We start from the raw sequence: 18,520 nt of genomic DNA on the forward strand, positions 1-18,520 counted from the left end.
GTATATTAAACCCCTAATCAAATAATACCATATATTGTAGCTCTATATATTAATTCAATACAAATTGCTTTTTGCTTAAAAACACAAACACCTCTTTCATGAATAGAAATTTTCATCCGGTTGTAGATGACAGATAGATAATTATATATATATATATATATATATATATATATATATATATATATATATAGATAGATAGATAGATATATATATTTATATTGAACATTTCTACGTCAAAATTGACAATACTTTTATTGTGATTTACGTGTTACATTATGAAACAATTATATACATCATTTTGTTGGTTGACCTTCTGTCATTCTTGCAGCAACGTCATAATCACTATGAAAGTTCACTCATTTACACGTCGTAATATCTTATTCTTGTAGGATATCTCATTCTCGTAGTATATACAGTCAAATTTCGTACTTTTATAACCAAATACTTTGAGTATATTTTCAGTAAGAATATATCTTATTACAGTCTGCAAAGATTCATGATCAGCTGGATGGCATTGCTGATACGTAATGAGCTTACATTCTCTAACACTGTTATCTCTCTTTCGTGAACACTGCAATTAAACAATGGAGTTTGTTGTGCCCGAACACTATTCAAAATTATACTGTGAATGAAATTTACCAGACTCACGAATGTAAAATTAGTTAAATCAGTTCCCACTTTCAGCTTTTAGAAACATTATTCATCACTGGCGACTACAGAAGGGGTACGATGGTATGGTCATATATCCTGTTGTTTCATAGATGCCATGGCGATATGAAGGTTGAACGCAAGAGAAAATAATATGTGAAAAATGTTAATATTTTGGATTTTATTGAAAGATGTAAAACGTACGACTCTAATATACTTCTTTCGTAAACTAAACTCTTATACTTGATATTTTTAAAATATACAGACATTTCTGGTCAGACAGAGAAAAATTAGATAAGCCTTATGGTATAGTCCTCAGCAAAAAAAACTTTCAACATGAGCATGTAAGTTTATTGTGAAACGACGAAGTCTTTTGCTCCAAAATAACTGTGCAGGGGAGAACGACGAGATTTCTCCTGCGTGATTCGTGCCACGTAGACGTTATGTTAATTCCCTGCGCTGTTAGGCGTAGTTTCACAATAAACTTACATGCTCATGTTGCAAATTTTTTTGCTGCGGGCTGTACCAACACTAATAGGGGAGTACATTTTTCTGCTTAGAGTGTAAGATGAATGCCAATATTTTGAAAAAAAAGAAAAAAAACAGAAATTTACGATTTACATGTAACATTTGATCATGTGTTAACTGTCTTCTTTCGGAATACATATTGAAAACGTCTTGTTTATAGTAACTCGTATCATATATTATGTTTTGTTTAACAAGTAGGAAAGAAATTAACTTAGAGGGGCCGGCTTTACTAGTGCTGCGTACACAATCTACAAGTTCTTATATTAACTATGCTGTATTATTAAACTTATAAACAAAATATTCAAGAATACAGATACTAAATGTAAAATTGCTAGATAAAAGGTATAATACAGGGTGAGTCATAAGTCTCCATACAAATGATGATAATACTACACTACAGTTATAAAATATGTTCCACATATTTCCCTTGCATGTCGAGACAAAATGACAGGCGCTCCAACCAATTCCGACGAACATTGGTCAATGTTGCACTTGTTACTTGTTTGCAATAAAACATAAACATAAACGTAAAACATAAACCATAAACGTAAAACATGAACATTAGTAATCCTGTATGGAAACGTACTACCTGGAATATGAAAAATAAACATTCAGTCATCTTGTATGGAGACTTACTACCTGGAAAATAAAAAAATAAACATTAGTCATCTTGTATGGAGACTTACTACCTGGAAAATAAACAATAAACATTAGCTAGCCATCATGTATGGAGACTTATGACTCACCCTGTACATTATCTACTAGCAGAGAAATCTAATAACAAATTTTATTATTCACAATAGCGATGAATGAACGGAAAATCACGAGATTTTAAAATTATAGAAATTGAATTTAATCAAAAAAGGTACATATTTACATAAAAAATAGGCTTACTTTGGCAGTAATCTATACATTAGTTCCTTCATTTGAAAAATATATTGTAATATATAAAAAACGGTGTGAAATTATATTATTGATTTTCATTCGACATAAGTATATGGGTCGCTCGTTTGCTTATCGTACCACTTGTTTACGAACCCTTAAATCGACGGTGTTATTCATAATACTTCCAGTGCTAAATCTTTTTAAATGTGTGTTGTGAGGTTGCGAGCTGCGCGTCTTCTTAAGCATCCCGGACAAGATAGTACGAAGTGTGTCTATTCTAGAGTTCATGTGGAAAATAACTTGGCGTAGCAATATGCTTGACGATAGCTTGAATGAGATAATTGTATGTTATTTGTGACAGTATACAGCTGGAAAACTTGTATGTTGATGCCGTATTATTTCGTTACACGTTGAACCATTAGGTGAAAAAGGGATGTGACCGAATGGCAAAAAGGAATAGTTATCTTAGGACGTGAACATAGGCATAACCTCAGCGAGTTGACACAGTTCGTTGGCGTGTCAGAATCCATGGTCAATAGTCCATGCAGAGTGGAAGACGTCTGGCAGAAATTAATCCTCTCGGAACAACAGTTGCAGGAATTAAATCATGTCTGAGCACGACTGTAGATATCTGGACAGATTAGTGACCTCTAAATGGTTCCAAATTCGGTAAGAACTGTTGTAGGAGGATAATGCAGGACTCAGTCCTCAATTCTCTGAGCGATACCTAAGCGAGAACTGCATTGTGTAATTTTATGCAATCGCGTCCCAGGGTACGATCCAGGCTGAATGCAATACAGAAGGAAAATTACCTGTCGTGGGCGAGGGATCACCACCATTGGACTAGAAACAATGGTGACTTATTTACTGATTAAACAAATCCTAGTTCTCCCACTATTTCAATGACGTCCACTCCAGGTGGTGATATGGGCCTGAAAAGCGTAAAAACCTGAGTATATTCAAATGACTGTACAGAAAGGGGAGTTGTGTCATGTCGTGCGGGTATTTCGAATGTTGGTGTGGGTCCCTTGATAGAGCTGTCTAACAGCATGAAGGCTTTAGGTGAACCAGATTACGTGTACATTCTGGATAATAAAGTGTTGTCGTATGTCCAGTTTCTACGAAATGGTCACGTTCCCCCGAGACCAAGTATCGAGGCGACAACTGCACTGTTCACCGAGCTAGGATTGTGCGAGAATGGTTTGCTGAATATGAGTTGGACATCCCATATCTCACCTGGCCCACAACTTCACCTGATCTGTACATTATCGAGAAAATTTAGGATATGTTGGAACGGACCATATAGAGAAGACATAACATCCCTCCACGTTGGCCGTTCCGATTGACTAGTTGTTCAAAGAATGAGCCAAATTAAACTTGAACATCTTCTTTCACATTAACAGCGTGTCACACAAAATCAACACTGTAATTCACGCCCGGGTGTTGTAACAGCTTATTGAGCAATAAAGTACGCACTTCATAATTTTTTTGAGTTGAGTTGAGTTTGAGTTTAACATCCTTTACAGCAGTGAGGCTATATGAGACGCGACCTACTTTTTAACGAGGATTCCGAACAACAAGAGCTCCAGCCGGTTTTTTTTTTTTTTTTTTGTCTGGGGTGTTCATGTGTATCTTCTGCAGTACAGTTGGGTTATTTTGAGCCGAGCGTCAATGAAAGGTCTGCTTTTGGACCCTTTAATCTGGAATGTTGTCTTCCTACGATAAAATGTATTATACTCAGCTTTCCTAGATATTTTCAAAGTTTTAAGTAAAATCGTCTATGTTCTGTAGAATTCTTTACTGTGTTGGTTTGCTAAGAATTAGCCAGGAATTCCAAGTCTTGCCCGGAGGATCTTTTTTGTTGTTATTGTTGTTTCTTTCTTTCTCTCTACTTTTTTTCACCCGGAAGGTTAGAATTCCGGAATTCAATCTACTATCTCTTAAGTAATGAATATATGGCACGTTGGAAACACAAATAAATAAATTCAGTCTTAGACCTATTGCAATTGCAACGTTTGTCGCAAACGCAATCTCAGGAAAACTATTGATTTCCAAATTTACCTTTGGTTACAACGACTGATATTTCAGGAGCAGCGGTTGTAAGTAAGAGAAACAATATTGGTGTTTCTGGTCTTTTGGGTGAAAACAATATTGACTTTTCGTAAATGTTCTTGGAGTTTTCTTTCTTATTTGCACTGATTTTGTTTTAAAACAATACATTCTAAAGAGGAAAAAAGAGTTTTGTTTTGTTATTTTTTTTAGCAAAACCAAACTTTCGTTATTTGTTTCCTATCCTAGTTATTTTTTTTCTGAATTGGAATAAGCCATAACTAGAAATTTATTTTTATATGTGTGATGATGATAGTAAAACATTTGATAAATTTCATTTTTCATAAAAGTATGTATCTCATGTAGATAACGTATGAAACGGGAAAGTACAAACCCGGAAGTTACAAGGTAACCGAAAAAGTTATTTCAGTTCTACAGCAATGATTAAAACAAAGAGTAATACAGTAAGCAGTACGTACCTTTAGATTTAGAAGTAATCTCTATCAGCATAATTTCCTCGTCATCCAACATATTTAGTCATCCACTGCGAGGTTCATCCGGAAAGCTCACATCTCCCGAATGTAATATCTGAATCCAAATGGCTGACGCTGCATTCTTTCACGGCATTGTTCCCAAATGTCTGGCATATTTGGCGACTTGGTACGGCAGCTGACAGGTCCACTTTAAAGTCATACAACAAACACACACAAAACAACTGCTTTGATATCTCCATTTCTCTTCACCACTGGACGAGCTGTGGCTACTGTGTGTGTGCAACGTGTCTGTATTACTGAAGATCAATGGTTAGAAGAACTCCCGATCGCTTGGTAGGCACTTCTTTATTTTGTCTCCTCTCTGTGAACACATAATTAATGGGATGTAAAACACGACAAGAACTTTTTGTAATATTTAGAAACCTAGATTTATAATTTAAGTTGTAATATAAAGGTTTCATTGAATTTACAAATCTCTTGGTAGCAAGTATGTTCCTCAATTCTTACGTCACCTTTAGATAAATGACGATGTACAGACCATTATCAAAGATTTGTTCCAGAATGGGTCACTTAATAGTTGGAACACTAGTAAGCCAAAGCTCAGTATTTAATTTGTGCAATAAAAATAAAATCGTTTTCCCAGAGTTAATTGAAGTAACTCTTTTGTTACGTCTCAATTTTGGATTAGTATTAGGAATTCTTTGTTGTTACCTGGAGTTAAAATGAAATAATACCTTTAACACTTCACAGTTTGCCACTGTAGGCTAATACAGACTGATAATGGAAGTAAATGATGTATCATTGTAGAATGACAATTTTGATGGAATGCGAGAATCACTAAAATGAAGACATAATTTTGTCAGTACAAAATAACATATATTTGGATCTAACCATGCATCTTTTGCAGTAAAAAAAAAAACACTCTACTGCAGAGCTACCGTGTTTCATCGAAGAATAGATCATCGCGGACTCTACCCAAAAAATGAAATGAAATCTTTAAGTTTTACGTCCTACGATTATGCCGGTTAGGCTAAACAAGACGGTGATGATGAGAGATGAGTGAAATGGTGGAATGAAGAAAGTGGGAGGAAACGGAAGAACCCCGAGAAAACCCACGAGCACGGTGTTTGTTCACCACAAAGTGGGCTCTACCCAATTTGCACAGAATAATAATGTAGTAAAATACAGTATAATCTAAAATTCCCTCATTAAACCCAAAATATGTTGAATGAAATGTGCATTTGTAGTCTGGGTATAGCATCACATTCAACAATTGCTTGAGAGATATTGAGGCAAATTAACATGTTAATAGTATGTACATTAGTACTGTACAATTTGGAGCATAGGGTATTGAATAATTTCTAGTACTCCAGTTTTATTTTCCCTTCAACAATGAAATAATATAGAACATTTTTATGTTTTAAGGAAATATAAATGTGATGAGGAGTTGAGTTGAGTTGATATTGGGTTTAACATCCCGTTCAGCAGCGAGGCTATATGAGACGTGGACCTACTGATTAACGTGGAATCCGAACCACATGAGCTTCCGCCGGGAATCGAACCCGGGTCTCCCACGCCAAAGGCGCGTACGCTAACCGCTTAGCCACGGAGGAGCTCGAATGTGATGAGGAATTACATGCATAATTATGATAAGGAATATACATAAAATCTTTTGTTTGATGACATAAAATATCGTGGTTAAATCAAGGCTTTTCTGCACCAAGGGGTGTGCACCAACTAGAAACGAAGAAAATCGATGAAAGGAGAAAATACAGGTTTTTATTTCAAAGCATAACGTCGTCTGTACGTAAAATAAGCACTGACGTTTCCTTTGTGTAGCGAAGGATAAGAAAGATGTTTCGCGTCCTTTGGGAAATGACGGAACAGTCTTTCACGAACAATGCATCTTTACCAAAGAAATATAATCAGAACGAGACGGTGAATAAGGAAACCAAACTAAAGTAAAGCTTCCTCTTTGGTTCTATTCAATTCTCAAATTAAGCCGGATGGAAATAAAACAAAATAAGTAACAGGAAACAAGTAACATAATGTACAAGATGAAAAGATTTCTTTACATATTCTGTTGAAGAATGAATGATCAAAAGAAATTTAATTTTGAAAGAAATAGGATGTTTTTCTTCATAATAAAGGTAATACGTATTTTGTTAGCAGTATTTACATTCTTAAGCATAGAATTACAACATAATAAAATAAATAAAACTTTGTAATAATTGAAAAGAGAAAAAGAATATGGGTTTGTATTAGTATTACTTGAGCTAGTTTGACTTTTGAGGGAATTTTTCTTCAGGCAAACAAATCTACGAATAAAGTATTACAATAGGAGAAATATTGGAAAATTTGTTATAATTTCACCATCACACCAAATTCTTTCTCATATGATACATCATAGGTAGCATCTGCTTTATTTTCTGATAATAAATAAACCTTAAGTAGGCAAGCCATACTTCCTTGTCAATAGGTCACTCTTTGTTGAGACTTTTGAACGCCAGCAAATCTGCATACACATTTTATGTGAATACTTGCCAAGTAATAATAATAATAATAATAATAATAATAATAATAATAATAATAATAATAATAATAATAATAATAATAATAAAGGTTCATTAGATATCCATAAAAACATTTCATTAAAAATAAATTGAAAATATGGTCTACGGAATCTATATCAGCAAAATCTATATCTTAAATCCGGAGGACTCAAGAGTTTAAAATTTTTTAATGGTTACCATGAATTCTAGAATATGGTTAAACCTTTATTTTCATGACCTGTCCCCACAGAGAGAACAAAGTTAAATGTTTGTATTTTACCACATCTCCCGTGTATGTTGGGAGCTGTAGTGTCTCAGTGGTAGAGTGTTCACATCTGGTGCTTGGGATCCTTGGTTCTATCCCAGTTCACGCCAAGTGTACTTTGTGGTAGACAAACGAGGTGTGCGTGGGTTTTCTCCAAGTTCTACTGTTTCCTCCCACTTTCTTCATTCTACCATTTTCATTCATTTCTGATCATCACCGTCTCCTTAAGCCTATTCGGAGTATACGTGGGACGTAAATCTAAAACATATCTCTGTTTTCGTTAAGGCTAGTGACTTAAAATGTTATATAACAATCACCTCAGACTAAAGATACTACGTAATGTTTGGAAAGTTCAACGTGTAAAAAGATTTGGGAATCTCCAAAATGATCCTTAAAGAAACAAAAAATGAATTTCATTAGTATCATATCTTTGTTGAAACATTGCACATTCAAGCCATATATATGAATTGCGGGAGCATAACCCAGAATTAGAAAAATAATGATAAAATTTATTACACAATTCTTTTCAAGAATTATACATAAGACATAAGCGTTCGTTAAGGTAGCTTTCAGTGACAGAAAATACGTAATAACCTGTTAATTACTTGCAGAAACTCAATGTGAGTGACTTGTAGTGAGAGTTAAGAAATGGGCTTAGAGGTCACAAACTACTCACTGACGGGCAGCATGTCCTGAAATGCAAATTTTCACGGACTTACTGATCACTGTAGTTTCCAAACACATTAACTAAATGCAATGGAATTGGACAGAGATATTCTATAGAAATAATACTAAAAATAGTATTACAAAACTACCATTAAGTGATGTAAAAATAAGTCTTAATTGTCAGTCTAAAATTTTAACCACAAAATGAAATAGTACAAAATATCATACCACAGGTTACCTTGTTTCAAAAACGTACCAATCTGCCGTTCAGTTATATGAGTTTAATATGAGTTATAGAAAGCTGTGAAGGAAGAGGGGCTCATCTTTAGACTTACGAGACGTAATATTTAAATTACTGGACATAATAGTACTATTAAATCTACTATCACTTGGTGAGTTTTAAAGTTCTTGTTCTGTAGTTCGTGTTGTGTACTGGGTCGAATCGTACTTTAAACAGGATATTCTGTGTTCTATACAGTGTTCAAAGCGGAAAGAAAACAGAGACGGTATGTTTTATTATGATTTTGACTTGACATACCGAGTACCTAAATGTTGAAATGCAGTGAAAGTATGTTGCCTAAAAGATTGCATTTATATTTACATAATGACTGAAAACATTTGGAAAGCTTCTATGTATTAACGAGGGAGAGCATGGAGAGACTTTGATCCCCTTCAACTTTCTAAAACAAAATATACCCTTACTCTGTATTATAGAGAATTATACACTAAAATGCTTAAAAACCGAATGAGGATATTAATAACTTCCTACTAAAACCTCTAGGTCCTTCACTCGACTGTGAGATATTCCAAACACCCGGACGGTCTGCTCCCACAGCAGACAACTCCTAAATCTGTCCATGCTCAAAACACGATATTTATATGCATTAAAGCAAGATGACACACACATACACATATACATAACAAAGAAACAATTCAATATGGCACATCAAAATATAAAATAGGTTAACTTATTTGCAGACACATTTTCAAAACAAAAGTAGGAAAAGGGTTAAAAAAAATGTCGGTGTTGTCAGTTTTTCTACATAGGAAATAAAACCTTTTACGTGCAAAGCTATTCGTCAATTACTGTGTATAAGATTGATTTATTAAAGGTATTAAGCATCTACTTTTCAGTGACGGCATGTTTTAATAATTGGAAAACCAGAGGTGGTATACCTTCACTGAAAAACCAGAGACGGTATGGCATACTACCGCATACCGTCTTACTTCGACTGGATAAGCTTGCATATGTGCATTATTTTTATTCATATTAGTTTCATTTTTTTTTGTATATAGTTTAGTGGTTTAGTGAATTCTTTGTGATTCTTTTAGTGATTTTTCTAGTGAGTTTTAGTGAGTTGTGTTTGCATTGGCTGGCAACAGTGCCTTCAGTGTGCTATTCAAGGTGTGTCTGTGCATTAGACAACGTGTTGTGAAGTGCAACTAGGCAAACATGTTCATTCATAGTTTCAGAAAGGCATATTTATTCATAGGCTTTAGAGAAACTCATGTTCATTAATATACAAGATTTACATGTTCTTAACAGTGTTTTAGAGTGTTACTCAGTTTATGTGTGATCGAAGACAAAGTATGATGGTTAGCAAGCAACATGTGGTTTAGCTAGCAGCAAGCAACGATTACTGCAGAAAGATGTTAAGATAAGTAATTCATTGTACTAATATTTAAGTATTATATCAGTATATTAACATATGAACAAAGCATGTTATATTTATCATATTAACACATGTACGTTTAAATAAGAATTGAAGCAAGTAACATCTAAAATATTCGTCAAGTCTTATTTCTCGTTCCTTCATGATATCTGGGTGAATCAGTAAAATGGGTTTAATCATACAGTTCATTAGCTTTGGATGTGATATGTGTGATTTGTAAATAAAGTACATAAACATATCACCCCTTCATACATCATCATTTTTTTGGTCCTCCGTCCACCGGATGTCAGAACGAGAAACGTGACTTTGCATTGTTTCTTCTCGTTGTGTTTGTGTGGGTGCTGGCTGTCATAAGCAGGACAGAGCTGTTCATATCAGTATAGTGGTGTGTGTGCATTCAACCCAGCTGAATTCAAGGTTACACGTTTGTAGGTCACTCAGAAGTAAAAAAAAAAAAAAAAATATTGTCAGCGGTTTGAGTAGTTAAAAAAAAAAAGACAAACAATGGCAGAAGTGCAGTTGGGTCAATTAATTAAGAAACGTGCTTCGGTCAAAGGTCAGGCAACAAGAATACAGACATTTCTTCAAAAACTACAGAATGAAAATAAACCTAGCATACAAGAAGCAAGAACGAGGCTAGTTGCACTTGAAGGGGTTTTTATTAAGTTTGATGAGATACAGTCAGAAATAGAGCTCTTGGATGAGACGGGTGAACACGAAACGCACAGAATTACATTCGAGGAACTGTATTATGATTCAAAGGTTAAGTTACAAGAATTTATTGATAGTTTTGAACAAAAAACGGATTCAGGGACAGCAAATAACAAAGCTGGAAATTCTAGTAGTAGTTCAGTACAATTGCCTAAAATTTCCTTGCCCACATTTTGCGGTAAATACGAGGAATGGTCGCCCTTTAAGGACATTTTCATTTCCCTTATTCACAATAACGAATCATTAAGTACAGTTTGTAAGTTTCAATATTTGCGCACATCACTCAAGGGAGAAGCGTTTACATTAATAGCAAATCTGCCAACGGTAGAAGTAAATTACGAAATTGCATGGAAGCTTCTTGTTGAACGCTACGAAAACAAACGGTTGATAGCTTCGACATATGTACGAGGGTTGCTCAATATCAAGCCAGTAACGAAAGAAAACGCTAAAGACATTAGACAATTTGTAAATACTGCTCGCAGTAATTTTCAAGCCCTTGAAGCATTGAATTTGGACAAACCTTTGCATGACGTACTACTAACACAGCATTTAGTAGAAAAACTTGATTCGACAAGCAAAAGGGAATGGGAAGCTGAACAAAGTAGTGACTCCTTTCCATCGTTATCGGAATTATTTTCATTTTTAGAAGGTCGTTGTCAAATGTTAGAAAACATTCGCCCTACTCAATCTGAAAGTACTTATGACAACAAAAGTGTAGAGTCCAAAGCAAAAAGAAAGAATAACAGTCAAGTGAATGCGTTTGTTAGTTTGCTTCCAAATGCATGTAATATTTGCCGTAGCAAAGAAACGCATGCTGTTTTTCGCTGCCCAGAATTTCTGAGTGCCAACATTAATCAAAGAAAGGAGCTCGTGAAGCAAAATAAACTGTGTTTTAATTGCTTAGGTAATAAACATCAAGTAAAGGCATGCAAATCAAGTACTTGTAAGAAATGTAATTTTAAACATAACACACTGTTGCATGAAGATGCTACTCAGGAGGCTACTAACAAAGACAGTTCAAGCAAAACAAATAACAATAATACTAATGTACCTAAAGTTAAGGAACAGAATCAGGTTAAGGTTCAACCACAGGACTCTTATTGCTCATTTAAGATTAATTATGGTCAGCAAGTCTTATTAGCAACAGCGTTAGTTAACGTAACAGACACTAAAGGTCGTTTTCAGCAATGCAGAGTGTTATTAGATGCAGCGTCTCAATCGAATTTTGTAAGCGAAGCTTTAGTTCATAGATTAGGCCTCAAGAAAACGAAAAATCGTGTTCCCATTAGAGGTATCAATTCTGTAACCTCCGAAGCTCAGTACAGTGTTAAAGTTCATATTTATTCAAGAACATGTGATTTTAGTGCAGTGGTCGATTGTTTAGTATTGCCAAACATTACAGGTTGCATACCTTCTAAGGATATTGATCACACTAATTGGAACTTGCCAAAGGATATTTGCTTAGCCGATCCAAATTTTCATCGCTCGTCGTCAGTAGACATGCTTATAGGTGCGGGGTTATTCTACAGTCTCCTCGAGCCAGGCCAGAAGACTAGAAAAGGAAATTATCCAGTTTTGCAGGAAACGAAGCTAGGATACGTTGTCGTCGGAAATATGCCTTCAATACCCGAAGAAGCCAACCAGTCGGTAATTTCATGTTTTGCTCAGATGGAGACAGACTTGGATACACAATTGAGAAAATTCTGGGAACTCGAAGATCTTCAGACTAAGATTTACACGCCGGAAGAAGAAAATTGTGAGAAGCATTTTTTAAAAAATACAACCAGAAATGGAGATGGAAGATTTATTGTCAAATTACCAAAGAAGGAAGAGAATGCAGCTTTAGGAGAGTCTTACAACATGGCACTACAAAGATTTAAGCAGCTTGAAAGAAGATTGCTACAAAATCCTGAGTTTCATAAACAATATGCCGCCTTCATGGACGAGTATTTAAGTTTGGGTCACATGCGAAAGGTTACAGAAGAAGACGTGAACAGCAGCAGCAGTTGTTATCTTCCACATCATCCTGTATTCAAGATGGACAGTACAACAACTAAATTAAGAGTGGTTTTTGATGCAAGTGCAAAAACGTCTAATGGCAAATCATTGAATGACATTCTTCAAGTTGGGCCAATTGTTCAAGATGACTTGTACTCCATTATTTTAAGGTTTCGGTTGTATCCAGTTGCATTCACAGCAGACTTAGAGAAAATGTACCGCCAAATATTAATTCATGATGAGGACAAGTGTTTACAACGCATCCTTTGGAGAAACTCAGTAGAAGAACCGATCCAGACGTATGAGTTACAAACAGTGACGTACGGGACTTCGTCAGCATCCTTCTTGGCAACAAGATGTCTGAAGCAAATAGCGGAGGAAAATTCCAAGGAATTTCCAGAAGCAGCAGAAGTAATAAAGCACAATTTCTACATTGATGATGTGTTAAAATCAGTACCAAACGTGTCAAAGGCCTTAGAACTACAGAAGGATCTTATTAATATTTTAAGCAGAGCAGGTTTCAAGCTTTGTAAATGGAGTTCTAACAAAGAAGAAGTACTTCAAGGAGTTCCTGAAGACTTCAGGGAAAAACAACAGCCAATCATACTTGGTCAGCAAGACGGTGTTAAGACTTTAGGAATAGCATGGATTCCATTAACAGACAAACTTATAATTTCGAACAAAATTTGTAAACACGGAACTGCAGTAGAAAGTAATGTTGCAATGACAAAAAGACAAGTCGTCAGCATAGTGTCATCTATCTTCGATCCATTAGGTCTAATCGCTCCAATTGTCATCAAATACAAGAATTTCTTACAGAAGTTGTGGAAGACAGGGATGGATTGGAATGACCCATTAGAGACAGTCCTACAAGTTGAGTGGAATCAATTAATGTCTTGGTTACCTGCGATGGCGAAGATACAAATTACAAGAAACGTAATGTCTTCGGAGAACGTTAAGGAAATTCAATTACATGGTTTTTGCGATGCAAGTGAAGAAAATTTTGGAGCAGTAGTGTACATCAGGGCTACAGACGAACAAGGAAACATTGAAGTCAATTTACTTTGTTCAAAGTCGAAGGTTGCACCACTGAAGAAGCAAACCTTGCCTAGATTGGAATTATGTGGAGCACTGTTACTTTCGAAGCTAATAGACAAAACACTATCCATATTGAACATAGAGGTCAGTGGTATACACCTGTGGACAGACTCGACGATAGTTTTGTCATGGATCAAATCACCTCCCAATCGTTGGAAGACATTTGTATCCAACAGGGTGGCTCAAATTCAGAGAATCACAAAAATCAATCAATGGCACCACGTGCCTAGTAAAGAAAATGCGGCAGACATAGTTAGTCGAGGAGCGGATCCCAACACTCTTATCCAGTCTCGAGAATGGTGGCATGGTCCAGAGTTTCTTCACACAGCAGAATGGCCATGTCAAGAACAAAATGAGCCGGCTAATATTCCAGAAGAGAAGAAAGTCATGATAAGTTTGGTGGAAGTTCATGAAACAAGCTTTATGAAAAGATATTCATCGTTAAACAAAATGTTGAGAGTAGTAGCATATTGTTTGCGATTCAAACATAATTGTCTTTCCAAGAAATCAGAAAGAAGAACCGATAGTCTTGACGCTTCGGAACTTCGTTTAGCGTTACACAGATGTATCAAGATAGTACAACATACTACCTATCATCAAGAAATATTGAACTTGCAGCAACAAATGGAAGTTTCAACAAAGAGCCCAATCAAGGATCTTTTTCCATTTCTGGACACGGAAGGAATGCTAAGAGTAGGAGGAAGATTGGAACATTCAAACTTGGAGTACGACAACAAGCACCAATTCATCCTACCTGCAAGTCATCATTTCACCCATCTGATAGTCAAAGAAGAACATAAAAGGTTGCTTCATGCAGGACCACAGCTTCTTATTGCATCTTTGCGTACAAGATATTGGATTCCAAGAGCTAAGAAGATGGTCAAGGCAATAGTACACAATTGTTTGGTTTGTTTCAAGTGGAGATCAACAAGTTCATCACAGTTAATGGGACACTTACCCAAGGAGAGAGTAAATGAAGCAAGACCATTTGTACACGTGGGAGTTGACTATGCAGGATTCTTTTATGTCAAGCCCACGATTCGCAGCAAAATTCAAATGAAAGTCTATGCAGCGTTGTTCATCTGTTTAGCCACTAGAGCAGTTCACATAGAAATAGTTTCAGACTTAAGTTCTCAAGCCTTCATCGCAGCATTGAAGAGATTTATTGCTAGGCGAGGAAAATGCTTATCTATCAGTAGCGACAATGGTTCAAACTTTGTTGGCGCCAATCGAGAATTGCAACAATTTTTTGAATCCAAGATTAACCGAAAGGACATCCTGGAATACTCAGCTCAAGAAGGTTTAGAATGGAAATTCATTCCTGCCAGATCTCCTCACATGGGGTCATGGGAAAGTTCAATAAAATCCATAAAGTACCACCTACGGCGTGTAGCAGGAACTGCAAGTCTGACATACGAAGAGTTGAACACGTTACTTATTCAAATTGAAGCCATTCTAAATTCAAGACCATTGACAGCCATTTCCAACGATCCTACAGATCCAATGTATGTCAGTCCAGGACATTTTTTAATGGGAGCTACACTTCTCAGCCTTCCGGAACCAGATCTACTGGACGTACCTATCAACAGATTAGGAAGATGGCAACGGATTCAACAAATGAAGCAGCATATTTGGAAACGTTGGTCAAGGGATTACCTCAACCAGTTACAACAAAGAAGAAAATGGAAGTCAGCTCAGCCTAATCTACAACCGGGCATGGTCGTATTGTTAAAAGAAGACAATGTTCCTCCTCAAGTGTGGAAGTTAGGTGTGATTGAAGAAGTTCATCCGGGCAGTGATAATTTAGTGCGAGTGGCAACTGTGAAGTGTAAAAGTGGCATTTTTCGGCGTAGTGTTGCTAAGCTAATTCCTTTACCCCTAGAATATTAATTGATTGTGTCCAATCAAGGAGGGGGAGGATGGATAAGCTTGCATATGTGCATTATTTTTATTCATATTAGTTTCATTTTTTTTGTATATAGTTTAGTGGTTTAGTGAATTCTTTGTGATTCTTTTAGTGATTTTTCTAGTGAGTTTTAGTGAGTTGTGTTTGCATTGGCTGGCAACAGTGCCTTCAGTGTGCTATTCAAGGTGTGTCTGTGCATTAGACAACGTGTTGTGAAGTGCAACTAGGCAAACATGTTCATTCATAGTTTCAGAAAGGCATATTTATTCATAGGCTTTAGAGAAACTCATGTTCATTAATATACAAGATTTACATGTTCTTAACAGTGTTTTAGAGTGTTACTCAGTTTATGTGTGATCGAAGACAAAGTATGATGGTTAGCAAGCAACATGTGGTTTAGCTAGCAGCAAGCAACGATTACTGCAGAAAGATGTTAAGATAAGTAATTCATTGTACTAATATTTAAGTATTATATCAGTATATTAACATATGAACAAAGCATGTTATATTTATCATATTAACACATGTACGTTTAAATAAGAATTGAAGCAAGTAACATCTAAAATATTCGTCAAGTCTTATTTCTCGTTCCTTCATGATATCTGGGTGAATCAGTAAAATGGGTTTAATCATACAGTTCATTAGCTTTGGATGTGATATGTGTGATTTGTAAATAAAGTACATAAACATATCACCCCTTCATACATCATCATCGACCACTGTTCCTATATCCACAGAACTGAAAAGAGACATTAACCAGCAGCAACTAACGATTCAAGTACTTTAAATCTTGGCTTTGGCAAAAAGTGGGCCAATGTTGTTTTGCGAATAATCATTTGAGAGAAGAGAGAAGATAACGATTTGAGTAAAGAGAGTGTCACTAGTTCGATCTCAGCTCGTGTTAAGAGGGGTTTCAGTAGAGAAACACCCTGTGCGTAACTTGCCATGGAGTTCTGCCGTTTCATCCCATTTGTGTTTCATCATTTGATTCATCATCATCACTGTCTCTGTTATCCTCGATACATAATCGTGGGATGGTAATCTAAAAAAATTAGTAAAATTTTCAGTATGTTTTGGTGTTGATAAAAAAACAGTAAAGTAATATTTTGTGTGAACGTTTAATGATTTTGTGTTCTGCTATGATTTCAAACTTTTGTTAGAAATTATTTTGATAATATAAGCCTGTATGTCATTCAAATGTTTTTCGTCAGAATCATTTTGTAAAAAGAACTTGAATTTCTGCTAATCTAAACATTAAAAAGAAATATATATTGATGACTATGCATTTAAGAACAACAAACAGAAATTAACTATCTCGGCCCAAAATTGACACACAAGAAGATGATGATAGCTAATGGTGATTCATATGTGGAGACTTATCCCGAATACCTCTTCCTTCTCGTGGAATAGTTCTAACATATTATATTGACATTAAATGTTCCAAAATACACAGTACATATATTAATACAATGTGCAAGCCTCATTTGGGCAGCCAGCAGTTCAAATGCTGAACCACTCCCTAGGAAATTATATCCCACTCTCACTGTAGATCTTAATTCAACGGTGTGATGTTAGTTACCGGAACCTAACAACAGCAAGAGATCAGGTGGAGTTCCACCATACCCATGCGTGTGGGTTCAAGGTCCGGACACCAACTCGGTCAAGGTAGAAGATGAATTCCGAATAGAATACGTGAGAGTGCCCTAAGAATTGAGAACGAGGGACTCGGAAAGCATCCAGATAAAATCGAAAGGTATGTTTTTGATGATGCCACAAGTATACGACTCATCTCCTATTTCCTTAAATGAAGAGTAGAGGCGAAAGGAATGAATAGGTTGTTGTCGTTCATTGCAGAATGTAAGCTATGGATCCTTACTAGCAAGGGTGAAGACATTTTGGTCGTTACTTCCATGCCTAAAGACAGGTATACATTAAAAATACACCTCCAACATCATACACTAAGAATATATTGTGGAATTCTGGAATAACTCTTTGATATGGCCAGTCGCACAAAGAATAGTGAGGCAAAGTTTCTCACGTTGAGTTACGTGTATAGAAAAAAGAAAACACACAGTGAAATATTATAGCAAAAGTACTTCAACGAAATGTTTTGAAACTCAGGATATGTTCTTTATGAGTATGTGAAGCTTATATCAGTACTGAGAATGTATGTCTGTTATAAGTCGTAGCTCATCAGTATTTTTGTGTTTTATGTAACATGTACTTCTCAGCACCTTCATACATAAAAAAGTATACCGTACAAAAGGGAAACCATACCGCATGTTTTCATGCCTCTTATCGTTACTTTTTGTTACGATGCACTTTGGTTCACATTTAAATGCACAAACAAGCATTAACCAGACATACTTTCAAACTGATTACCTATTGATTGCAGGAAGGCTCTAGATCCTAGCAGAATAAATATTAATTTCCCAGTGGTCAAACAAACTTTCATTGTCGATATTTTACATCTTTTTAGCTACAACGGTCGTGTATCGAATAGTATTCGTCCCCCAACAATATATAGGGTGTTACATAAACGTGTCAAAATATTTTCGGAATAGATTTCTCATATCAAAATCAGAAAAAATGTTCATATGGACTTGTGCTCAAAAGTGAATAACTTCTGAGTTATAGCGTGTTCAAAACGTGAAATGAGTGAATTTTAAAATTTCATAGCTCCACTATTATGGGATCTATCGTAGTCGAGTCAAGACTTCACTGAAGAACTGATATGTGAATTATACCAATATTTATCTTTCATAAGCTCCGGTACTTGTACAATCCGCGGCAAAAAACCTGCAACATGAGGATGTAAATTTGTTGTGACTCTACGCCTAATAGCACAGGGAATGAACATAACTTCTAAGTGGAACGAATCACGCCAGGATAAACCTCGACCTCCTCATATGCACACTTATTTTGGAGCAAAGGACTTCGTCATTTCACAATAAACTTATATGCTCATGTTGCAGGTTTTTTGCCGCGGATTGTACAATCATTTTTAGAGAGGCTGTTTGGGAGTACTTGATCAATCTCCACCTACC

At 35.8% G+C, this 18,520-nt stretch overlaps 1 protein-coding gene across 1 annotated transcript; it reads left to right on the plus strand.

Moving 5' to 3' along the window:
- Positions 1-12,331: 12,331 nt before the first annotated feature.
- LOC145669906 (uncharacterized) lies at positions 12,332-15,457 on the plus strand. The gene is made up of 2 exons (XM_081738254.1): positions 12,332-12,880; positions 14,072-15,457. Exons 1-2 carry the CDS (start codon positions 12,332-12,334, stop codon positions 15,455-15,457), a joined length of 1,935 nt encoding a protein of 644 aa, XP_081594380.1.
- Positions 15,458-18,520: the final 3,063 nt, after the last annotated feature.

The sequence above is a fragment of the Thermobia domestica genome, chromosome 14 (assembly GCF_964235325.1).
Source record: "Thermobia domestica chromosome 14, izTheDome1.hap1.1, whole genome shotgun sequence".
NCBI lineage: Eukaryota > Metazoa > Arthropoda > Insecta > Zygentoma > Lepismatidae > Thermobia > Thermobia domestica.